This window comes from Amphibalanus amphitrite, unplaced genomic scaffold, assembly GCF_019059575.1.
Source record: "Amphibalanus amphitrite isolate SeventyFive unplaced genomic scaffold, NRLGWU_Aamphi_draft 000122F_arrow, whole genome shotgun sequence".
Classification (NCBI taxonomy): Eukaryota; Metazoa; Arthropoda; class Thecostraca; order Balanomorpha; family Balanidae; genus Amphibalanus; species Amphibalanus amphitrite.
Genome location: NW_024881617.1, coordinates 809,055 through 834,495, shown reverse-complemented (window position 1 = coordinate 834,495; position 25,441 = coordinate 809,055). Strand labels below are relative to the sequence as shown.

At 56.9% G+C, this 25,441-nt stretch overlaps 1 protein-coding gene across 1 annotated transcript in view; it reads right to left on the bottom strand.

The window, feature by feature from the left end:
* Positions 1–4,740: 4,740 nt before the first annotated feature.
* Positions 4,741–25,441, bottom strand: part of LOC122381574 (serine/threonine-protein kinase NLK-like) — a 43,136-nt gene continuing 22,435 nt past the window's right edge. The window contains exons 5-10 of the mRNA XM_043365910.1: positions 21,102–21,208; positions 12,324–12,409; positions 9,075–9,263; positions 7,977–8,186; positions 6,491–6,692; positions 4,741–6,159 (exon numbers count right to left, since the gene is read on the bottom strand). Coding sequence (XP_043221845.1) covers positions 6,008–6,159; positions 6,491–6,692; positions 7,977–8,186; positions 9,075–9,263; positions 12,324–12,409; positions 21,102–21,208 — 946 coding nt within the window. The 3' untranslated portion in view covers positions 4,741–6,007. The remainder of the gene's footprint in view (positions 6,160–6,490; positions 6,693–7,976; positions 8,187–9,074; positions 9,264–12,323; positions 12,410–21,101; positions 21,209–25,441) is intronic.

The window sequence follows — 25,441 nt, the reverse complement described above, 5'->3', positions numbered from 1 at the left end:
AAATAACGATGTTAACTGCTTGCGTTTTGAGCAATAATGGAATGATGTTAAGTTTTGATACAGTCTTGCTTACACTTGACTCCCAGCTGTTGTGTCTTTGCTATGCGATGTTAAACATATAAAACATCTTACTATTCATGTATGCGCCATGACTCATGTAATCTTTTCACAGCCAAGACGCTCCTAAGGTACTGGGAATGTGGGGAGTGCAGCAGCATCAGTGCAGCACCGATGGTCGGATCCGACGGCTGCGATAAATGGTACCACTTCCGTTGTGCGGGACTGACTAAGGAGCCAGGTAAGCGCAAATGTTTTCTGTCTCAGTATTTTTGTTGCAGCTATAGTGATCAATGAAATATTTTCCGCACTGTTCAGCCAAACATGTATTTCAAACAATCTGCTTCCCAACCAAGGGCGTCGCCACAGGGGGGGGGGGACGGAGGGGATCTCGTCCCCTCCACTTTTTAAAATTTTAACATTATGCCTATGGCGTTGCATGGAAAGAATCGACTTGAAATGGTCCTCGTCCCCTCCAAAATGGTCAATGTCCCCTCCAGTCGTCGCACCGTGGCGTCGCCCCTGTTCCCAGCTACACAAATTTAGTCAAACAATGTGCCAATATGGAATTTGCAGGTTCAGTTGAATGAAATAGGAACAATGATAATTGTAGATTACGTATACCTGCAAGAGAGGAAGACAGAATACATTGTATTGCTTGTCCTTCACCGATACTGTTATTTTTCCATTTCTAGAAACACCGACATGGCGATGCAGGTGGTGCTGCCTGGTGAGGCCGCGGTCTCCGGAATCGCCTGCAGACGAAGTCACCTGGCGTCCATCTGCACATCACTTGCAGCAGTGAGGCCTGCTGACAGCGTCTGGCAGTGTCGGCAACGTGCCAGACAGCTATCTGGAGTCCTGCTCACCGCAGGTCGCCGACAGGAGGGGCGACGCATCGTCTCCGAGGTCGCCTCAGCAGCAGTGAGACCCCACTGGCCGTCTTCTTAGGCTTCAACTAGATTGCGAACAACCTATGCTGAGACAACGCCCATGACGTGTGATCCGGTACCGCTACCGCACTGCGTGCCTGTGCCCGCCGTGAGCCGCTAGTGCATGGGTTCGACCATGAGAATATGTGTTTATGTTGCTTTTTATACTATTGTTTATACGTTGAAGTGACGAATTGTTTATTTTTCGCAAGCCTCCGCTGTCCGGTTGCCTGCAGCTCCATGCAACGCCAGCTGTACTGTTGTTTTAATGTTGTCTCTCCGCTCAGCTGTACTGTTGCCTCTCCGCTCATATATGACACCCTCTATATGAATGGCACTACTGATTGTCGAACCCACTGTCCGTATTGTCCGTAGTGGTGTCTACGCCCATGTTCATACAGCGTGCAGAATCCAGATTCTATTGACTGTATCAATACTGTATCAGCGTATGGGGTGCCTGCTGCATCGCTCAGAGGAAACGCGTCCAAAAGGTGCTGAATTTCGGCGCACGTGTCGTGTCTGGCCTCAGCCGAAGAGATCACGTGACTCCTGTGCTTAACGAGCTGGGTTGGAAGTGTGTGGACGATTTGATTCGTGACAGTGACGTAGCTGTGGTTAGTCGCCTACTTACTTCGGACAGTGCACCACAAATCCTGCGGAGCAAGTTGGTGCTCAGCTCCGACGAGTCAGCTCGCACCACGCGTGCGACCGAGCGGGGACAGCTGCGTCTGCCCCGGGTCCGAACCGAATTCGGCCGTCGTGGATTTTTGTTTGGCGCCAGCCTGCACTGGAACGAGTCCTCAGGAGCGCGTCAACAGTAGGTGTGGTCGACTGGTTAGTGTACCGGAAGATGTCTTAGATGTGTATTTTACTCTGTGGTTTCACTTCTGTCCGGTTTTACTGCAGTGTTTTATCCAGATGTGTTTTCGCATGTATACGACGTGGTCACCACAAAACCCATGTAATGGAGGGACCTAATAAAATTGTATTGTATTGTATTGTATTGAGGAGAGTTGAGCCAAGTCACCATAGGCTCGGGAAGAGAGCAACGTGGAGGCCCACTGCCCCTTCCCCGGCCCCCACTGGGGGCGCCAGCCACTCCAACTTTTGACTGGATGTCAAGAGCGTCGCCACGAGGGGAACGAGTCGCCGGCCAGCCAAGGTAGCCAACGGCGTGTGAAGGTTGCCTGACCTCGAGGAAACTGAGATGGCACCAACGGAGGTTTTGTTAAGTAGGCGACCAAAATTCGAGCGGCAGCAACCTGGGCACCTTCACAGATAGCAGTGCCGCGCATCAGGGCGCCTTCGACGTTGAGCTGGGCGCCGATCATCAGGACGCCGGGGGAATATGACCCAATGTCCCCCGTAAATATGTACCTCGGAAGGGAGACCAAACCATAAAACTGAAAGCTCGCCGTATTTTATCCACTATTTTTCGAGCAGGTCCATAGATTTCCGTCCTCAAAAGTGCGGGGATATTCCCCAGTGTTTGAGTTGGATGGGACTATAGTGGCGTTTACACCGACAGGAGATTCCCATTGCCGGCTGTGGGAAACTACTGTCGGTGTAAACGCCATTCATATTTCCTGCGTCACCCCTGTGGGGACGCCCTTACTCCATGGTGCCGAGCTTATCAATTTGGATATCAATGGAATCAAAATCTCTTATCGATCGATGAAGAACTAAATTACCCCGACCCGGAGAGCGTCTTTGGAATCAAAGCAGTAGCACATGACACAAGACTTCAGGCAAATAAATCCTTCTTGTCTGAAATAAAACATTTGTGTATTGATAAGCACGTTTTATAAGCAATGGTAGCAAGATTCTCTATGTATTTGTTTTTTTTTGTGATAATTTAGTAGCAGATACTTACCATCGCATTTCGTTTTTTTTAATTAATAATTTATATTGTCAGAACTAGCAACATGTCTCTTCACTCAACAATAATTACAAAAGTGAAAAGGAAATGATGAATTGCTTATATTTTGGTGAAACTAAAAATTAATTCAGCACACATTTTTTTTACAGCGTTGAAGTCCAGCTCCAAAGGACAGCTGACGATCGTAGCCGAGCAGGCTGTTTGGTACTTCTTCACTACTTCTTAGAAGTACCCGTTAGTACCGATCATGTCTCACATAATAAGCTATTGGAACAAAAATATGCATGTTCTTCTAATTATTCTCGTTTCACACTTTGTATAAATACTTTTGAAATGCATTTACTAATTTATTTCACAAAAACGGCTTGAAATTTTACAACGTCAAAATACTTATTCCAATTTCCACCATGAAACCACCACTATATTACTTGCTTACAGGGCCCTGTTTCACCGGTGATAGCAGCAAGCTGCTTTTACACGTGTCAAATTGGGTTTCCATGGAAACATCAACAGGCCCATTGCTCCAACACTACCGCAAGTGTGACGTCAGCTCGCGCAATTTGATAGCAGCGTGGTAGCAGCGTCCCGTGAAACACCGCCCAGAACCGTGCGCACAGTGCGCGCAGTTTTATCGTGACGTCAGAGGGTGCTTCCTCAGTGGCGCCCCCTGGCGGGGAACGCGTGCAAAAAGTCCAGCTGTTAGGAACGTCCCTATTTTCTCTCGCGTGCGCCACTTCCTCGCGCGTGATTTTGAGAGAAGTTCATTGCTTCCATATAATGCTACCAAATGAAGGTCTCCCTCCATCGAAACATAGCACCTGATGCATCATACATTTTTGTATCAATTTTTGCATTGCGTGTCTGATATTGCAGGTCCCAGGCTGTAGGTACGATATTAATGCCATCACACATCACTATCAATTATATTCATCAGCCGGCCGATTCAATTCTATGCGGTTGACCAACGCTTTTGTCAGGACTTCTTTCTTGTCCTGTCCTGGAGAATGTACGGTCACTACAACAGTTCGGCTAAAGGAATCTTGGTTCGCTCCTTGTGAATTGGAGGCTCACTTGGCCTATGATGACTGGCCCCCTCCTGCCTGTTTGACTCATGGACGCTGACGGAGGATCGGGATTCCCATCTTTGCGTTGCCGTATTCGCAAGAAAGGCACTGTCAAATCTTCCGTTGAAACCTTTAGCACGAACTGTCCATATTCTAACACAACTAACATGTAAATCCTTACCCAACCAATCCTGTTTTAACAATTGACAGTGCCGTTTAATAACGCGTGATGTGTGATGCTCCTCCAAAATATGCAGTAAACGGAAGGGAACGGAAAAATGGGCCTGTGGCACTCAATTGGGACTCCATTGGTTCGGTGACTCAATTTCAGCACCCTCCCTTTGGCTGGGCTTGATGGATCCGACGCACCGATGCGCGGTTCTTTCAAGAGAGACTGTATGCTGCTATCACAATTCGCAGCTCAAGATTGTCGCAGATCTGAATAACTTTCAAGCGATAAGGGCCTATCGGACCCCATTCCGGCCCCTTCAGTGACCGTGACCGCGTGACCGTGGGCATTTATCGAGGAACGATTGAAAACAAACACCTTATTGATCGTAAAAAGGCAATGTCCGAGATTCATAGCTATCAACTATTCTTTGATCGGTTTCCCGTTTCGTAATTAACTTCGTATTTTCGTAATTTTCGTAACCATTTTCGTATCCGATTTCGTATTCTTAACTTCGTAGGTATTCGTATTCCTATTTTTCGTAATTTTGCGTAGTGTACATATATCGCCTGCCAAAATGTAATGCTTCCCAGGGGCGTGCTCAGCCATAATGTCGATGCTCCCAATCATAGAGGTCCGTTTCGGCGATACAAAAGTGTATTAATATACATGTTTTACATTCGATGAGGGTCACAGTGCTTCAATTAGTCAGTATATTCTGGTATCACTTAGTGGTCTTCTAAGTGAAATAACGCCCGCCGCGCCATCAGTCGCGTGCCAAGTGCGCCCCGTCTGCCTTTAAAACCGCCTGTCATTTTTGAGCATTTCATTCGCAGTCACCGCGGGAGAATCGCCTCCGTCCAGCGCACCTAAAAGCGGTATACACACAATGTGCAGCATTTGATTGTAAATTACATCACAGACATTGTGAAAGTCGCACTTGGGTCGGACGAGGAAGAGGCGGTTGGGGCGGCCGGGAGCCTGGTCGCCGCGCGGCAGGGCGACCGACCCGGAGCCGACCATACGACACGTCCAGTACATACCGCCGAGAGCACGCGAGCGAGTCTCCCAATCAGCTAAAACCGGCGCCACCCGAGCGGCTGGGGCTCGCACTAAAATAGTACAAACACGAGACATAGGACAAAGATGCACTACAGAGCACAGCGGAGGAGACAGCAGCGGCGGCGGCGGCGGCGGCGGAGGCAGGTCGGCGGCCGCGTCTGGCCGGCCGGCCGACCGGCGCCGCCGCGCCGTCGATCTATGTACAGATGAGGAGCGCCGGCCCGCCCGCGAACAGAGCAGACGGGCGCTGAGGTAAGGCGTCCGGTCGCCGCCGCCGCCACCGCCGTCGGCCCGACTAGATACCGACTGATATGAAGAGAGACCACCGCGACGCAGGGAGCTGCTACACCAGTGAAAGACAGACACACGCCAGTCACACACGCCGAGCGCCGAACGCTCGCGCACAGCCGCCTACACATGCGCACGCTCCAGGCACACAATCACCACACACAAACCACTGACACCCGCGCCCGACGGCCGGCTACCGGCGGGCGCCACTCTGGTCCCGGTCTCGGAGAAATGGGCGGCGCTCGCTCTCCCTCCCACACCCACACCAACTCTCTCCCTCTGTCCCTCTCACTCTCTCGCTCTGTGTCCCCCGCGGTCTATTGTGTCCTCCATGACGCGTCCAGTCGCGCAGAGACATCGCGTCCAGTCGCGCAGAGATCGTGCGCGCGACGCGGCCCGGCTGTGTGGCATGTGAGATCAAGTCGCGTGCCGGCCGCGCGCGCGCCGCCGCCGCCGCGGAGTGCCGTCAGCGGGCGCGGCCAGCGGCGGCGGACGAGTCGGCAGTCGATAGCTGAGAATGCCCGCTCGCCGGAGCGCGCCCTAGTCAGCGCTGGCGTCACGCCTCCCATTGGTGAGGCGAGGGCGGCAGCTCACTGGGATGCGCTACGGTCGAGCTGGCGAAGCTCCTGTACGCCGCCGACTGCGGGTTGATACACAGCGGCACCTTCTCGGGACTCATGTGGTTCACGATGAACTTCCGCATCCGGTCTGTGGGGGAGAGTGGGACGACTGTCAGCACACTGAGAACGGGAGAAGCGAGCACGGCACGCTAGCGCCGTCTGGTGTCAGAGAGCCAACTCGACTTTCCTACATGTTCACTAGAGGCGCTGCGATCCCATTAGCATAGCATGCCTCACTCTCTCAGTCCGCCAATGAAGCCTGATTCCCCACGACATCCACAAGTACAGAACTCTGACAATCAAGTAAAAAGCAGCCCTTTATATCAAACTCCATTGGTCGCTCTACGGCCCTAAAGCTATTCCATGGATCCAAGCAACAGCACCACAAAATGGCCCACCAGGACATGTCTGATACGCACCTTTGACCTGGACGACTGACGTCAGCTCGCGCTCCCAGGTATCGTCGAACGCCTGGTGCGCGCTCGGCTCGTAATCCTGTGTGTACTGACGGGGCTGGCCGCCGGCCGACCAGCAGCAGCGGCACATACAGGCGTGGTAGCGCAGCCGGCCCTCGTCCAGGTACGGATGGCTTAGCGCGTCCGTCACGCGCAGACGCTTTGCCTGGGGAGGGAGAGAAGGGAGGGTCAGAGGGCACACGGCCAGGGGTAGGCGAACGGGGGCAGGTTGGCTGACATTGAGACGCCAGTGGTGGAAAGATCTGTGAGAAGCGGTGAGACTTGGTAAACGTGTAATAAAACACCGTGCTTGGGTCAGAAATTCATTTTCCTATTTAGTATTCCCTAGAACCGCAAGTGGGTTCCCAAGACCGGAGTTTGGCGCAACACTATTTGATGAACAGCAGCTTTCTGAGGCGCCGGTCGGCTCGGTCAGTGTGGCGAGCGGAACCGGTCCTCGCACGCCGTTTCACCGCTACATCAGACCGTCCTATCCACCGTCAACATCGGCGTAGTTATTTCGTAACTTCCGTGACGTCGCCGCCGTCTCTGAGTGACGTCACACGCGCCAGCGCGGTCCATTGGCCGTGGAGCAGCCAGGACAAGACACCGGCACGTGGCTACTTAGGTGTCGCAACACTGCCGGATCAGCCACGGCTAAGGCACGCGAGCTAACTGCAACATCGACGCAACCATGCCCGTTTGACGCCTCTGCGGACTAAGGAGAAAACAGGCACCCTGTTCGCACCTCGCGCTGTTGTTTTGCAGGTAATCTCTTGTGCCGGACTGGCTCACCGCGCCACGTGCCATGACAACAGGTGAAACAGGCATTGTCTGACGGTGCCAGTGGGGCACCATCGGCTTGAAACCGTTACATTGTACTGGCAGAAACGACTGTTAGACCCTCAGCCTAGGCTAGACGTCCACTTCTGCGTCTAGCCAGGGAGTGACAGGAGAGCCCTTACTGCGGGTTAATCCCTGGTACTGGCGGATAAATCCTCTTGCCCTTGTAATGCGTCATATAATCCGGGAGCGATGTAAGGCCAGTAGCGTGGAGATCTTGTGTAACGCACAAGGAACTTGCCACACTACAGAAACAATGAGAGGCCGCTTCCCGATCAACTTTCACAGATCAACTTTCGGCGATCCTAATAACTGACCCAACAATAACAAAATGAAACATTTTCGCGTTGCTGACTCCGGAAGCATGTTCCCGTCGACTTAGCTCAGCTTCCTACCACATCCTGGTTCCGTAACTCCGAAACCAAAACACAACGAATCGGATTTCCAGCCCACCTCCGTTTATACATTATTCAATCCAATCTCCGTAACCATCAAGCTGCGCACTACACTATCAGTTCCTGTCTCTCGAATTATGTAATCCTCCTCTCGATCCTTCCCAGCTCTGAGGTCCCTCCCGACCCGCTCCCCCACCGATTGCAATCCTCACCGGACTGAAGGCGAGCATCTGCGCCAGGAGGTGGACGGCGTCGGGACTCGTCTGGCTGGAGAGACTGTAGAGCACATGAAGCGCGGCCGGCTTGTAGGGGCGGCGCATCATGTGCTGGCGCGCTCCCTGGCACACGGTGGACATATCCTCGGCACTAGGTGAGCCCAGTAGGTCTGTGATCAGCTCCAGCTGCTGGATCGGTGTCGACGCCTGTCGAAATACGGAGAGAAAGGTCAGGTCATCGGTCGGGTCGGGTTACCAATCGTGGGTCAGAGTCCCGGGGGCAGGGCATGGGTCAGAGAAGGTTGCGTATGGGGTCGGAGAATATCAGAACGAATGGAGGCAATGGCAGGGGCGCGGCATGACAGGAAAAGGCGAGTAACAAACACACTGTGTCCAATCAGATGGAAAGTCGCCCTTCGTCCAGCACCCAGGTCACGCCCGACCCACTCACCGCCTCACAAAGGTCAGGATAAGGTCAGGGCGAGCACACGGACGGAGGTCCGTGCGGAGAAAACACAGGAGGTCGACCGGGCGTGACAGACCAGTTTGTAGCGACACTGAGTGCCGACAGACCGACAAACTAACAACCAGTCAGACGGGTCAGTGGGTGGTGAGGGGCGGGTGGAGTCGGGTCAGGGCCGGGTCGACTGTCACGACTCCAAGTGTGTGTATGCGACAGTGGAGCGCCGGTCGGGCCACGGTCACCAGGTATTGGCCGGGACCGTCACGGCCGGGCACGGGCCCAGTCGGCCGGAACGGGTCACGGTCAGGACTGGACAGAATGTCACCGAGGTGCCAGCGTGTGACAAGGAGGTATCACTGAGGTACCGTGAAACAGGGGACGGATTGTCAAAAAGATAATGTGTAACAGGGAAGCGAACAAGTGTCACCGAGGTTTGACGTACCGCGTGGCAGTCCGCCCTCCAGAGGGCAAACATTTAAACAGTGACAGATTTCCGACCAGCGCACTAAAATTTGGTACGAAGTGTTTAACTAAATGCAGCCCCATCATTGATATCCTTGAAATATCAACAGCAAATATCTCATTAGGCAACCACCTATCCATTATACCACCTAACAGCACACAAGTCTTACCTGGAAGAGGATTCTCCTTCCGAGCAGCTCTGCGAATATGCAGCCGACCGACCACATGTCGACAGCGGCGTCGTAGTGCGTGGCGCCCATGAGGATCTCCGGCGCGCGGTAGTACTGCGTGACCACCTCCTGGGTCATGTGGCGGCGCCGGTTCGGTTCCTCCACACGGGCCAGGCCGAAGTCGCAGATCTGAGGGAGAAAGGCAGAGGGAGGTGTAAGAGAACTGGGTGGCGAGCAGGGACAACGCGGATACCACGCGCATCGGTGCCACCGACAAACAACGAATAGGTATCAAATAGGCGGCATTTGAGGCGAGCCAATGTTTTCCTTTGATCTATTGTACGGGCAAAGTTAGAATTTCTGAAAGATAGCAAGCATATTCGTATTGCAGGTACCGGTATACACTTTCTTAACATTCAATAAACAATATTCGTTGCATAAGCGGAAGCTTGACAAGAAAGCTGAATAATCAAGGAAGAAAGAACAAAGGCTAACGGTAATATCAAGTAATTCCGCAGTATCCCGGTGTTCAACTACGTAACAATCATTTCGCAACACCTTCCAACGGTACATCGTAATGCATTCACAGCTGGACATAGCAGCTGATATCCTTCTGCAAAACACAGATAGGGCGAACGTGAGGCCGACGGCTGGGGCCCGGTTGCCAACCGAACCAAATAGCACACATCAGTCAGAGATTGCGTCGGGCGTGGCGGCTGACCCCTCCCCTAGGTGACAGCGCTGTGTCAAAACGCAACCGCCGGTCGCCCGGTCCGTGACGATCTCCGCAAACCAGCAGCGTGGCTCAGCCGTCCGACCCAATTTAGCAGCCGGCGGCCGCTTTCTCTGAGGGTCACCGCCAAAAAATGCGGGCTCTCGTAGCGACTGTGGCGCAGCGCGGGGAAAACGAGCACCCGCCGCCGAGAGTGCCCGGGTCTGCGGAGCGCCCAAAACCAGCTCGGCAGCTGGCGCAACGCTGCACCGGCGGCCGTGCGGCAGCTGCCCTCTCGGCGTCGGCAAAACTCGCCGGTACATTGATCAATCCGCGGCCGACGGGCGGGCCGCCAGCGCGCCGCTCATAGGGCGCTGCAGCCGGCCGGCCGGCGCGCACGCGACTCCCGCTCGGTGCTGCCACGTGCAGCGGCGCGGCCGCTTTGTGCGCCAGCCGCCGCGTGCAGGACTCTTTGTCCTCCGTCGGCCGGACGGGCCGCGGCGCGGCGCTGCCGGCCAGCCGGCGCGCCCCATTGGATTCCCACTTGGCGTCGGCGGCGGCCCATCTTGATCTGCGCCCGAGGCCGTATAAACTGCCGTCCGAGAAGGATAGAGGATGGCAGGCGATTCGGCCGCCTTCCAGCAACGCGAGACAAAGGCCTGCAGAGCAACATGGGAGCGGCGCCGGGCCGCGCTGACGTGGGGAGAATTAAATTGGGCCGGACCGTACCCGACTGGTGCGAAAGGGATCGATCGGGTTTACATGGAAATGAACTGGACGGAATAACGGCTGACCGCGAGCTTTGACGAGATGGCGAGTTTCGCCGAGTTTGGGGTGGAATGAGGCGAGTTCTCGGTACGATTGGCAATGAACTAGGCAGAAGCCAGCCAATGGGAAATCGTACGTGCTCGGATGGGTCTCTCATGGTCCCACATCAACCTCAACGGACCCACGGCACCGCTCTACCCTTACCTACCTCAGCCCCGCCCTCTTCTTCTTATGTGCTATTATTAGTACCGAGAGCACCCCACTTCCCGGGGAGGGAAGCTATGCACCGGGGCAGCCCCATGGCCAGCGCCGGTCACCGGTTCTCAATCACCGCACCAGGTACCGTACAACGTCAGAACCATGTCGGCGCTCACACTACTTCCTCTGAGTCAGAGGGCGACCAGGAATGAATCGCACGTGAGACATTACCCAGCGGCTCTGTGATTCATGAACTTTGAATGAATCCGCCAGGTCAACGGTGCTTCCTCTGACAAACACTCCCCAAGGTTTTATTTCCTCACTCCGGTGCACGAAATGTCACCAGAAATCCAGTCGCTATCGTTCATCAGCTTCTACTAGTTGCTTACGTCAGCGATCGACCAACTAAACAAACTAAAAGGCCGGTCTTCATCCCCAGCAGCTCTCTCCCCCAAATTTATCCAAACCGGCACACACGACAGCCAGTCAATACCCTCCGCGACGGCCCGGGAGCCGGACGGCAGCTCAGACAGCTGTTTTGTATGTTCTGGCCAGCGGCCAGCAGACTGAGAGATGTGCACCACTCCAGGGGGTGCCCATGCCACACTGGGTCAACACTCCACGCGTGGTCATCCCGCAGAGGGTCTTGCAATATGTGCCATCTGCTGGCTTGGCAGGCGGTCCTCGTATCGGCAGGCTAGTATACATTATACAATCGACATGCCTAATGCCTATATCACCTGGCGCGCCCGTATCACCAATCAAGTTATATCACCTGGCGAGCACACATCACCCGGTGCACGTGACCACGGGCCGGCCCGGTGGCAGAAATCAGCTGCCGTATGATGGAACTAATATGGAGCAGCTGGACCGGCAGACACGCTGCAGCAGCTGCCACTAGTGACCCTTGGCCCACCCGCATCTCCGACCCGACCCGATCCGACCCGACAGCAGGCCAGGGTCACTGGAGCCCCTTGGGGATCGCGCAGCGCCCGTCCACCAGCCCTGTCACCCTCTGGGGAAACACAGCGGTCGGGTCGACGGTGGGAAGACAGAACCTGGGAGACGCCGGCGGCGCATCCCCCTCCCCTCCCGCGGCGCGCGTCCCTGAGCCCACAGAGCCGAGCGCCAGCCAAGGCCAGCCCAGCTGGCGGGCTGGGCCGCTCCACAATCAGCCGTCCACGCTCCATCGGCGGCGGCTCCGTCGTCGCCGTCATTCGGCCCATCCGTCCATCCGTTCGGCGCGTCCGTCCCGGCAACAGGCCGGTGAAAGTGGCGCCCGGCGACACGCGGCACTGCCGGCGCAGCGCGGCGAACGGCGGCGCAGCTGACCCATTTCGCCGCGCCGGAGCACGCCGCGTCCCCGCCACCTCTGCCGCGGCCGGGCGCGCACAAAGAAGCGACGTTTTTGCTCGGTTTCTTGCGAGTTGGACGATATTGGTGTTCCGACCGGCTGGTCCGAGCCCTGGGGGGACGACCGCGTTCAGCAACCACCAATTATAACCTACAGCGGAGCGGCCGGCGGGGCAGAGAAAAACTCTGCGTCCGCGGTCATCAGACAGCCTGCTCACCTTTAGGACACAGTTTGAGTTGACCAATAGGTTGCCGGGCTTGATATCTCTGTGCAGGATCTTAGCAGAGTGCAGGTACTTGAGGCCTGAAACAGAAATTTCTCCCGTCAGTCAACTGCTCGCGAGCCATTGCGAGAACAAGGAAAACTTACCGCTGGAACGACAATGGCATCACCCACAAATATGTACAGAGTACACAATACAGCAGCAGTTATGTTGAGCAGTCACGGCAGGACATTCTTATTCCCACACGGACTCACTGACAGCTGATACACTCGGTCTATCACGGGTCTCCTGAGCCATAATCTACGGTCATTACATAGCCTCTCACCACTCGCACACACACACACACGGCACAGAGAACACAAACAGGACAACGGAAGCGCGTTTACGGTGCGTCGGCACGGTCACAGCGGTGACAATGGTGCGCCGCGTCTGCCGCTCGGCCGCGTGCCCAAACCCAGCCACCGGCCACAAATTGCCTGTCCACAAACAAGGCCCGGTGGACAGCGGGTCGGGCGGAGGCGCGGTGGGACAGCGCACAGTGCGTGTGTGCCGTGACGGGCGTGTCAGGGCGGTGGGCCGCCCCGCCCCCGCCCGCCGCGCGGCCAGCTGGGAGGGGGCGGCTATTTTCTATCATCGATCGCCGCCCTCAGCTGCACGCAGTCGGCAAGGCCGCCCGCAGCTGGCGACCGACCAAGGCTCCGCCGAAGCTCCCCGAAGCTCCACCAAAGCTTGAACAAGGCTCGACAAAGGCCGTTACGCCAAAGTCCCACGAACTACTGCACAAAATTTACCAAAGGCTCGGTCATATGTTTCACAAAACTCGACCAAAGCTTCACCAGCTGTCGACCAACTCCTAACCAACTCTCCAAGAGTGCCTGATCCCTGTGGCGACATTTCAACTCGGCGTGGCTCTTCCGACCCTGACGGAGGCAGCGAGGCGTGTCGAGCTGTACGGTGCCGAGCTGGGATCGTGCGCAGCTCCTCTCCCTTTCACCGGGTCGGGTCGAGCGCACCGTGCCGCGGCCGCCCGGTCAGGTCGTCAGGCAGGTGCCGATGCCGTCTGGTGGTGACGGGCGATGGGATGGGATGGTGGGAGGGAGAAGGGACGATGGGATAACACGTTACTAGAGGGCAGGCGGCGATGGGATGGTACGGCGGGATAGGGCAAGACACGGCAATGGGACAGCGCACGGCACCGCCGGAACGCCATGATTAGAGTCGCCCACACGGCCACAGCGCACCAATCACGTCCAGGCGTCTCGATGGTGCCACGCGCGGCTCGCAGTCATCATCGACTCAGAAGAGTCATCACGAGTCATGGAAGCCCGCGAGTGAAGACGTGATCATCCCAGAGTCGGTGACAGAAGAGATCCCAACGCATTGAGCCATAGCGTTGCGTTCACGTAGGTAGTGGTTATCCTACAGCATAACTCACCCATGTTGGCATGCCAACCAAATACCTCAATATGATCATTCACATAGCGACATGGCCAGTCGATGTGAATCAACACACACCTAAAGCCGTAAAATAGGCTCGAAATAGCTCGTCCCAATGCCACTTACCACATCAACTCGACCGTAATCCGCGTACCCAATCGCTCAATCGCTTTAGTCACAGGACATTCATCACCAGCTCAGAGTCGGACATACCTATGTAGATGGCACCCCGATTACCGCAACACGCCGCAATGACGCAACCTGACGCACCGCGTCACTTTTACTTCCCAGGCGATCGGATCGCGACGCGCGGCCGCCGCCTTTCCTGACCGTCCGACTGCAGGGTTGCCGGGCGCGAACAGTTCCCACGCCGGAGCTAGCTCGTCCCCTCATGGTTCGCAGTGATTCCCATCTCGCGCCCTGCCAACCCGGAGCTGGAGCGGCAGTGAACGCCTCTGCAGCAGCGGCGGCATACCGGAGTTGACCGCTGGCATCTCCGCCGCGCCGGGTGGTATCCGGTGCAGACAGCAGCGCAGGACAGACACGGACCTCGGCGCTGACTAGCCAGTAAGCCAACACAATAATGATGAACCGATCGCATACATCAATCCTGTTGGGGTCCTCAAGAGACTCCTACAGGGGTGGATGTTATAGCCTAGCATTCAGACGCCACCAGAACGCTCCAGGTCTCAGTAAACAGTGACTGACCGCAGTAGCGGCGGAACACCTTCAATTAAAGGGACCCTCCCACCTTAACATTAGTTTTGAGTTGAGATAGCCAAATTGGTGGCCATGGCCTGCAAATACCGGTTTGGGCACTCACAACATCGAAAAATGCTTGAATTCGAAGATATGGAATTTCAAACTTGCAGTTTTCGGATTCTAAGGGGCTAATGCATTGGTATGCCCCCTTAGAATTTGTGACGTCAGCGGATATCTAACGATTTTAAAATCTTAGAAAAAAAAAACATCGTTAACACGTGGTGGTATACGCTGCTTTGCGCGCAAAGTCTGCCGCACTTTAAGGCTGCCAAATTATTGCTTCCAAGTAAAGTCGCTAGTAACAGGGGAGATCCCAAAAAGTAAACAAAAGTAAAAGCCTAATATCTTGAAAACCAGTGAATATTTTTCGGTGAAATTTGGTAGATATTCGTTTTCGCTCTTTCTGAACCAAGGGACATCACTTTCATGCCAATTCATCTACTTTTTTGAAGGTGGGAGGGTCCCTTTAAGGGGGGCACTGCCGACTTTTGGTCCCATTCTTTCCATGCAACGCCCCTAGGGCTAATGTTAAAATGCCTAAATCAAAGGGGGCACGGTGCCCCGGTGCCCTCTCCGATCCGCCGCCTATGACTGACCGGGTCGGTCACCAAAGGTCACCATGGCTCGCTCGTGGCGGTGCCCCGCCTCAGCGTCTGCGGCTGGTGTTGCGGTTAGCCGCGGGGCTCTGGACGCGTGTTGCGGTTGTGTGCGGGAGGGACATCTGTCCCCTCCTCTATCCCGGCCTCTCCCTGGCAGCCGAAGCAGTGAGTTCAGCCTGCTCCTCTACTGCCCGTGGGGCACCCCGCCGTGGGTCGGCACATATGCTGGTATTGCCAGCGGGGCCATAACTTCACACATTGATGATTCGAAGGCCAATTGGTGCATGGGGTGGCAAAATGACGACCGTGACTGTCAAAGTGTCCACAGGCGTCAGAGGCCTACGGAGCTCTCCGCCATTGGACGCCACAGACATCACACTCGACTGGTTTCGTCTTTTGAGCGGCTCCGGCCGGGAGATACGTGGCACTTCCGCTGTCCGGCGGTGGTGGCCGCGTGTCCGCCCTATCCCCGACCTCGGTATCGGAATCCCCTCCGCCGTATCACAGCAGAGCCCCGCGCCGAGCCCGCGCCGGACAGAGGAAATACCAGTGGAAATGCCACAGTCCAAACCGGGATACCGAGATCCGCTTCGACTGGTCCCACGCTATCGAGCTCACGTCAGCTAGCCTGAGGAGAGCTGGCTGATGTCTCAGTCGTCGTCAGTACCACCCTTGTCTAGACCCGCTCTCTGGAGAGACTTTCCGGGTGGCCAGCTCATCGGGACGCCGAGCCGGCACCGCATTTGGACGGCACGGGGATGTCCTCGGAGTGCGAGCGTCGAGTCGCGGCAGCGCTGTCCTCGGTGCCACGAATAGACGGCCTCGGTAGGCAGATTTTACCACCGCGCTCTGGCGGCACGGCTCCGCTTCTGTAGAGCGTCCCTCTCTGGCTTCGTAGCATTGTCACAGCCGGCAGTTGCTGGCACAATGGTAGGGCCAGCGTTGTGAGCGTGGAACGGCTGCCACACGAGAACGCGCCAGCAGCGTCCCTCCGAAGCCGTGCGCGGCGTGTTTCACAATTCACACGGGCCAGGTCTCACGGGCAATTCACGCTGTGCGAGGCCAGGTGTTTCCCTGATGATGGGAGAGAGGAGAGAGAAGAGAGAAGAAAAGAAAAGAGGAGAGAATGGAGGGAGATGGAAGGGAGGGGAGAAGAGGGAAGAAGCTTCTATGGCAATAGTAGGTACGGGGACCCGCAGGGACCACACAGCTTTTGTTTGCAACAAACATCGGTCAGTACTGGCTGCGACCCGTGGGACAAAATCACGCAGAGTGAAAGTGTGTGGTAGTGCGACCCCCGGAAAACCGGTCACAGTCGCCCCGGGTCGCGGTCACCACCATAGCTGACCTGTTTCCCCGAGTTCAGTGGGTAAAGTTCAGGGCCAAATGGCGTAACCTCCACTCGCCGGTGAGGGGCCCACTGCAGCGCCCCTGGCGGCTAGCCGGCGAACCACACCGGTGAAAGAGAGTGAAGCGGCAACGGCGGCAGCCGCGGGCCCTCGATGTGGGTCAAGTTCTTCGGAGCCGTCAGCCAGCCGGCGTGTGGCGGGTTTACGAAACAGCGCCGCGATTGCCGGTTCGGTGGGCGGCTCGGGAGAGAGAGGGGGCCGGATCGCAGCCACAAAGAGCCGGCGGGAACGGCGCGTCGGCCCGTGACCGTCGTCAGGAGCCGGCTGCGCTCAGCGAACAGCGCTGCCCGCTCACCGCGCGGCCTTAACCCGGCGGGCAGTCGCGCACGGCCGCCCCGGCCCTGGCCGCTCCGCTACCCACAGCGGCCTCTCTCACGCACATCCTGTCAGCCAACCTACCGAGTCAGCGCCATGGCCAAGCGGAGCCAGGCTGCCAGCCCAAAGCCAGCCCTAGCCAGCCCGTGACAAGCGCAGCCGAGGTCGAGCTCCGCCAGCTCAACCTTTCTGAACTGACACATCCCAATCCACTAGCCTGAAGCCACGAGTCAGCCTCGGACATGAGAGCAGTAATGGGTAACAAGTCAGACGGACCAGCAGCCGTGAGTGATTCGACTTCCGGCCCGGCACCGCGCACACGCCCGCTCGTCGGGTGCGTTGATTCAGTTTCCAGGAATCCCGCTGATATCTCACTAGGTCCCGGCGGCCAATACTGACATCTCAACGGATCGCTGGATCCAATACTGACATCTGAACGGATCGCTGGGGCCAGCGCTCTAGCAAGATGGAGTTCAGCTCTATACTTAGGCTCGCTGTCAGGACAGATCTGCATTTACGGAGATAACGCAAGTTCGTGCAATTTCCTTTCTTCGGGAATGGTCACACTGAGGGCATACTAAAAGTTTATGTTGCCTGCCGTGAGACAGTTTCGACTGCTGGTTGAGCCTGGTACAGGACCCAAACCGACCGTGCGAGCCCATGGACTAAGGCTGGACGGCCGTGGACAGTGGTCACCACACCGCGAAGGCCGGGTGGCGACACCGTCTACACGTCCACCTGACACGCTGTGGACAGTGTGGACAGGGCGGCCACTGCGGCCCAGGCGCTGTGTCGTCACAGGCTCGCGATCGGCCAGTATTGCGCCGCCCCGACCGGCTCGTCCAACAATGGGTTTAGTTCGCCCGGCTGGCTATGGAGATTGCTGCATATGGCTCCGCTGGGACCGTGGTAATCCAACCAGAACCGGCGCAAGGCAACACACACCATCGATCGTTATTTAAAACAGGTCGCAATAACTCGTACTGATGACAGTCAGCTAGTGTTTACCTACAAACGCAGCCCTCCCTGACCTGACCGTGACCCGACCGCGACCTGACCGTGACCTGACCGCGACCTGTCCCAGCCCAGTATGACGTCACACACCGGGTCAGGTGTAACGTCACACAGCAGTGGCACCGGTGACGCAATATGACCCACATCCAGGGCCGGCTGTTGCATAGCGAGCCTGGTGGCCGGCGGATCCAGTCGAGCCTGTCTTCGCTACGATACAAAGCACAGTTGGGCAAAAATAGCAGAGAAAAATTAACAGGGTGGGGCAGACGAGAACGGCGGAAAATAGGCGCCAACTAGACCAGATGAATTGGTTCAACTAATGGAATTACTGAATGTTCACACATTTCCCAGGATTCAATGATATCATTTAACACTGTGCCTTTGTGGCGAAATGGCTCGCTGGTTATTGGTTAATCCAGTGCGCCACATTTTATGAAACCCGCTCAGAGTTCCACGCTCATGAGGTAAGTTTTGGTTGGTTTAGTGGCACCGGGCGCACCCCGGGGGCCGTATATGTCCCAATCTGTGGGAACTAACGCGTCTGCTCGACTGCAGGAGCTGGGAGCTGGGCGTACACAAGGTGTTGGGGGCGGAGCGGGCGCCGATGCTTTACAGAGGTGAGAAGGTAAGAAGAAGAGGGGTGAGAGAGTGAGGCATCCCCGCGGCCGCCTGACCCATCAGGAAGTCGGCTCGGACACCCTTAGCACAAGCTATTGGAATACATACATACGCCATCCAACGTTCGCCGAGTACCCGCTGCCCGAGCGGCTCATATCCCACACGTCGAGGCCAAGTTTGACGTCATCCGTCCGCTGCACACCGCTCATGAGCGGCGTATGACGTCACTCAGTTGGCGAAGTGACGTCATACCGAGCGCCGGCGGCGGAGCTCGATTGGCGTCAGCCGGCCGGGGCGAGCTACAAGTTCGCACTGCTGACGGATGAGGCTGTGACGCCTTCAATGCGGGCAAGGCCGTCCTAACAGCACTGGGCGGTGTCACCCAAGTGCCGACAACTGATGTCGCCACGGCCGTCACAGCAGCCGGCGGGCGCACCCAGACCGTCACGGGTGTGACGCGGCGGACAGTGACGGTCCGTCCGCCGTCACCACAAACAGACGGGTGGGCCAGCTCAGAGGGCGCAGGGACCATTGCGGTCACAGAATATAAACGATGACTCATAGGGGTGGGGTCAGGAGACAGTCATCTCCCGACGGCCCGCCGCGTCACCGAGAGTCTTCGACACATATGTGATCTGAGTAACGAAGCCAGGTCACCGTACAGCCCTGCGGCATGGCCAGGGCATCCTCCTCCTCCTCACCCTCACTCCAGAACATCCCAGCGTCCCCTTCCTAACCGAAAACTCAGACGACCAATTCCACAGAGCTGTTGCACGCGTTTTCCCCCACTCGGGCGGGCCTGGCAGCGTCCCTTAGGGCGCAGCGCGACGCGTCTCAGTAATCAATCCGCACCAGGCGACTCGAGGGTGAAATAAATCGGCCGGTCGAGCAGCAGCTCAACTGGTGCCTTCTTCGCCTCAGCGACGAGCGCCTGGCTGGATGTGGGCCTGCAGTGGAATCTAGGAGGGGAAAGCGGTTGTGGGCCTGGCAGGCAGCCGCTAGGAGATATTTTGAGCAAATAAGGTAGGGTGGGGAGAAACAACGGAGCATGCTCGGGTCGAGGAAAGAGCAACAAAGGGCCAATTTGCTAAAGTAGCAGGCGGCGACACCCGACAAATGTCGAAGACGGGAGACAGGATGTGTAAGTAAAAAGACGAGAAAATGTGAGAAGATCGTTAGGCATTGGCAAAAAGTAGGCGACACCTAAAGCATCACCCACGTCTCGAACATACCACCGGAGGAAAAGGAATGCGCCTCAAGATGAGATGGTAGGGCAGCGACCGAGCGGTCATCCTCCAATAAACTGTTCCATGGTACGAAACAATGCCAGGCGAACGGGGCGACAAGACACCAGGGCTAGAAGAAGGCGCACAAAAACATGATGCATCACCGGCGCCGTGAAAAACGGCGGCGTCCTACCGACAACGAACGGTGCGGAATGGGTTGAGAGGATGGAGGGCGGCACCCGAGGGACGAACGGCAGGGCCTCTGGATCCGTGTACGATCCGGATCGTACCGGTACTTTAGGTGCAAGTGGCCGTCTGTCTATCAGTGTTGTCTGTTTGCGTAAGTTTGTTGCCGGTCAATGTGGACTAGGCGCGAGTGTCTGTTTGTGACGGTGTCTCTCTAGGTGTGTGCTCATGTCAGCCGAAAGTTGCATGTTAATTGAGTGAGCTTGTTGTGATTGTGTGCGTCAACCAGCCATTCGGTGCTAAATCAGATGTCTGCGGTCAATAAGTGTGTTTGTCTGCTTGGGTGACTGTGCTTGTCTGCTAGTCTTTGTGTTTAATCGGGTACCGGTATTTTGTATCTGACTGGTTGCCAGCATCTGTCTGTCTCTGTGTCTGCTATGTCCCCGTGTCCCGGTGACGGTGCCGGCTCCATCGCCCCGCTCGGGCGTCCCCCGCCGGGCAGCACGGTGATCGATACCGTCCTACCGTGCTCCGCCGGCGGTGGATGCCGACTTCAATCTGCCCCTCGCAGCGAGCGAGCGCCGCGCCCGGCAAACGAACGGCCCACGCCGGCTCCCCATCAACACACACACTCACAGACAAACAGACACACAGACACACCGGGCGGAGCGCGAGCGACGGAGGAGCGACGGAGGCTCGGCAGAGCAGGGGACAGGGCGACACTGGCACCGCGCCAGACCGCGACACCAGAAGTTGGGCGAATCTGCAGAGCCCGGACGGAAACTGGACAGGGGAGAAGGAGAGGGGCAGTAAATGGATGGCTAGACGGATACAGAGTACCCTAAACGTCACTCGATTCCGACTGTCACACTCGGCTAAAATAATGCGTCTCTGATGGTTACAATGCAGCGGACAGCTGCTAACCAGCTTCAACAGCGCGCTAACTCACTTCTAAACAACGTGACAATCACAACAAACAGCCAAGGCGCTGCCGCTCAAGGACCATTGCCCTCTAGTGCGGCTACAGCTCAACCCGACCACACATTACCACTAACTCTCCTGAACCCGGCCTGTTCACGACACTGATGGCATAAACAGCGATAACTCGAGACTGATCACACAAACCGAACATCACATCAGTATCGGTGACAAGTGTCGCGTCACCGCTACACTGACGTCCCCCGCAGAGACCCCTTCGGCACTCACCTCGGAGGATTTGGTAGAGGAAGACTTTGACGTGGTCTGCCGACAGGTGCTGTGGCGACACGATGATCTTGTGGAGATCGCTCTGCATCAGCTCCGTCACAACGTATCTGAACATGTGACAGTCAAGGAAAACAACAACGGACAAGTATTGTAGGCACTAGGTAAACATAATGACAACTGGTCATGTGTTAATTCTCTGAATACAAATATGGAGCGGGATGAATGATGCACGATTATAACTATTCGTTTGACTAATGCTGTCAGTAAAGCACTTCTCCCATATTTTGCCCAAGTCCAGCCACGTCTCCCCACTCTCACCCGCATCAATCGCTGCCAACATAACCACCGGAGCAGTTTAAACCCACGGCCGCCCTAGCAGCGTCGTGCAACAGGCCATTTGTGCCTTTTACGACAGCCGTTAGAACGCACGATGATTATGAGTGCATGACGCAGCACCCACCGTTTTCCGTCGGACATCAGCGTGGAGCAGTCGAGCGTGGTTCATTACGAGTGTTTCCGTCCACTAAATGGACACGGCGATTATGAGGGTAACGACTGCATCAGTTACAGTGGCCGATAAATGATTCAGTCGGGATCGACCGGACGGGAGTCGCGCGGGCCGGTGACCGCAGGTCGTCCGGTTCACAGGGGCGGGTGAGGTGGAGTGGTAAAGGGTAAATGGGTTAGCGAGAAGGGGGAGCGTGGTCGGCATGGCTGTATAAAAGCTTGAGTCGTTCCTAAGCCCCAAACCATCAACGTCTTTGTGCGCGCACCGAGTGTATTCCGCAGCCTCACCCGGGAGCATTCCGCCGTTCGAGTGATTCCCCGGTTCCCACGAGTGCGTGCCGTCGTTTCCGTCGTCACGGCTCGGTTCTGAGGCAGCCAACACCAGTTGCCGGCAGCCGGTAGAGCGGCGCGCTCACGATCAATACGCGCGCTGAACACCGGCTCGCGCTCTCCGAACCTCCCCTCGCCGTGCCGCCACAGAGACGGCTCTCGGCGGGCTCTGCGACTCGTCCCGGCGTTTTGCCTCCTCAGATCTAGGCAACAGCCGATAGCTCGGGCCTCGCAACGACCGGACGTCAGGCGCAGCACACTCTTACCATATAAATATCAATATAAAACGAGGGCTAATGTGCGATTCCCGACACGTTACCCGCCTTAGAAGGGTTGAGCATCTGCTTAAGAAGTTTATGGATAAATTGTTTAATCAATTTGATAGTTACAGGAAAGCCTGTTGCATGGGAACGCCCCAAGCGTCTGGCGTGAGACTATTCTCGCCCCAGGCGCAGGTGGTCCGTCAGTGATCGCGCAGTCGTTTCGCGATAAACTCGTCAGCGGCAGGGTGTAACTGCCGCTCGTGATGTCACCACAAACCCCATGACGACCTCTCGGGCGTAAACATCCCGCGGGACCTTCCATCGATCACGCTGACAGGACTGGTCGGCCGGACACTCCGATCTGTCGGACCCGTTACTCGCGTCTGTCGAGTGATACGGTCCGTCGGACAAGCTGTAGAAACTGCAGCACTACTGCGCGTGTTAAACATACGGCGCATGATATGTGCGGGCGTTGCTTTCGCGCCGCCGCTGAGACCGCAGAGGCGCCGCCCTACCCACGCGTCGGCCCGGCTATCGTGACCGGCCAGCGTCGAGATTTATGTGTAATTTTCAGCGGCGCCGCTGCCGCGCACGCAACAAGATATAGCCGTCCAATCGGGTCTCGGTGACAAAGATACGATCACAGCCGTTAGGCGGTGCGCAGATCGCGGAAAGATCGCCCTATTGTCGGCCGGCGCGGCGAGTTTCTCCTCCACTATGGACACAGTTAGCCGGCCGAGGAAACCGGCCGCCGTCTCCGTACTGCTGCAGCGGGACGGCCGCCACATGACAGCTCTTCTCGCCTTCGGAGCGTCCGGTTAGCGGAATGTTCGACACTATCTGCCGCGCCATGTCATGTTTCGACACGGACACAAAAATTCGGTGACTTTTCACTGAACACATCAGGGAAATCTGCCGCTTCTGCCCAGAAACCAGCCGAGTTTTTACGAGTGGATCGCGGTGAAGTGTGGCCCTCGTCTTGACTCTCGAAACCGTGCTGAAAATGATACAGAGCGATCCTGTGAAACAGCCCTAATGCGTTGTTCAACTGCAGTTAGGCAGCTTTTAATCACGGCGCTTTGTCAGCGGAATCAGGCCGCAACCAAAAAAGACACCGTACAACGTATCCAGGAAGACAAAACGGCAGCATTTTGTTGCCAAACACCTTCACTTTTCTTAATCCCTGCACGTCACGTGCTTATCGGGGCGGCATCGCGCCCACATCGCGGAACCACCGGGCTGAATCCATGTTGGACGGATCACCATCCACGGTCCTCGGAACACACCTTGAGGAAGTGGGTCGGCGATTGCGGCGTGGTATAGAGAGAGGGGAGCGGCATCAGGCCCGGCGGAGGCGACCGCTGACCGACCGGTGCCGCACGTGTTTACACAACGGGCACCGGGCGAGCAGAGCGGCCTGGCTCCAGGGAGCAGGAGAGAGGGCAGGAGGAGTCGGCTCTCTGATCTCGGGCCGTCACACTCGCTCCGCTGCCACAAGCTGAAACTGATGGCGCCCGCTTTAGTGTGCCGCAGTTGCCAAGTCTATGTGTCGATGTCACGAACTGCTAAGCTAAGTGACTCGAGAGCTGACAGCGCTCCGGGTCGAACGGGGCGACAAAGGCGGGGTTCACTCCAGTCCACCACGTAGCACAAAGGAGCGCCACTTTCCGCGATCGAAACACGCACAATCCACGTCCAATTTCACGGGACGCCTTTGTGAGGCGAGCTGGGCCAACGCACACTTTCCGGCAGTGTCGGAAAAAGGCGGACAGTTCACCAGCCCACTGTTCTGAACAGGGCGCGTACTGAATGGCCAACTGTCAGTGGGCGCCGGACTCCAGCCGTGTTCAGCCCACTCCTAGACCCGCCTCCAGACCGGCTCGCGATCGTTATCACCCAGTCAGGGTTCGCTCCCGGCCCGAACAGGGACTAAAGGGTCGGACGACATTTTTGATCGCATACCACCGCCAGAAATATAGGTTATCGTCGCGATCAAGGGAAAACACAGTCGCGCTCGCTTTGTTTGGCCTAATGGAAATACGCCATACGACGTTTTTGCTGAAGGAGACGAGGAACAGACGGAAACTACACATACCGGGTGTCTGTCGTCACATTCACCGGCGTGCAGGTCAGGGATGACAACACCATGTAAAACCTGGTGCAAGTGTCGACGCACCGTAAATAACCCATGCATCAAATACAGACAGTGGTATCGGAGACGGCTGGTGATGGGTAAATCTGACGGCCACGCACCAGGCTGAGGGTGTTCGTGTCACAAAGACTAATGGAGCTCTGAAGAAGGATGGCTTTTCATCGGATAAAAACACCCGCCGGCCGCATCATTTCCCACATTCATCTTGTCAGGGAAACGCTTCCTCCTCTATCAATAACACTCGCACAACAATGGCCACCCAATGAAGAACGCGCACGGCAAAAACTCTGCCCGCGCACCAGGCAAACGACATTATCTGCAAGAAGCGGCCGGCCTGGCGCGGGCCACATCGGGCGGCCGACCTGGCATCCTCGGCTCCATCCTTCATCTCCGGGGCCGATTGCCGCGGGGCGAGACAAAAACCGGCCCGGCTTGCTGCAATCAAACAGGTCGACACAGCGCACAGAGAGTGGGCAGCCGCCGACCGGTGCTGAATCCCGCTCACACCGGCCCGGCGAAACCGATGCGCAGGAGAGCGCGAAGGCGAGCGAGTGCGAGAAACAAAGAGGGCAGCGCGGCGCGGCGCGGCGGTCAGCGGGCAAAAACGTCCGGCGGCAATGACCGGCGATCCTATCTGTCCGCATACCGTCCTCAGCCGTAAACATCAGCAGGTACGGCCGCCACCGCCGCCCCCGCCGGCCGCCGGCCGACCGGACGGGCCTTTAATTTTTAAATGGCGCCCGCCGGCGGCGCCCCCAGCGGCCGGTCGCTGATCCGACGCCGGCCGTGGGAACAGGGCACCGCCACCGGAGCAGCCAGATGCCCCGCGGCGCCTATCGAGCGAGAGGGTCGGCCGGGGGCGACCCCCGCCGGCTGGCCGCGCCCCACCGTCGCATTCGACGGTCGGAACAATGACGCGGCTGGATCGAATGAGGGGGAGTCGGCGGCCGGAGCGGGACGCCGGGGCGCCGACCGGCGTATCCGGCAGGTGTTCCGCTCCCCGTTTAAAGCTCCGGCGATCAATGTCCGTGACGGCGCCAACGGTCGCTCGGCTCGGCTCCCGCGGCTCCGCTCCCCGGCTCCAACAG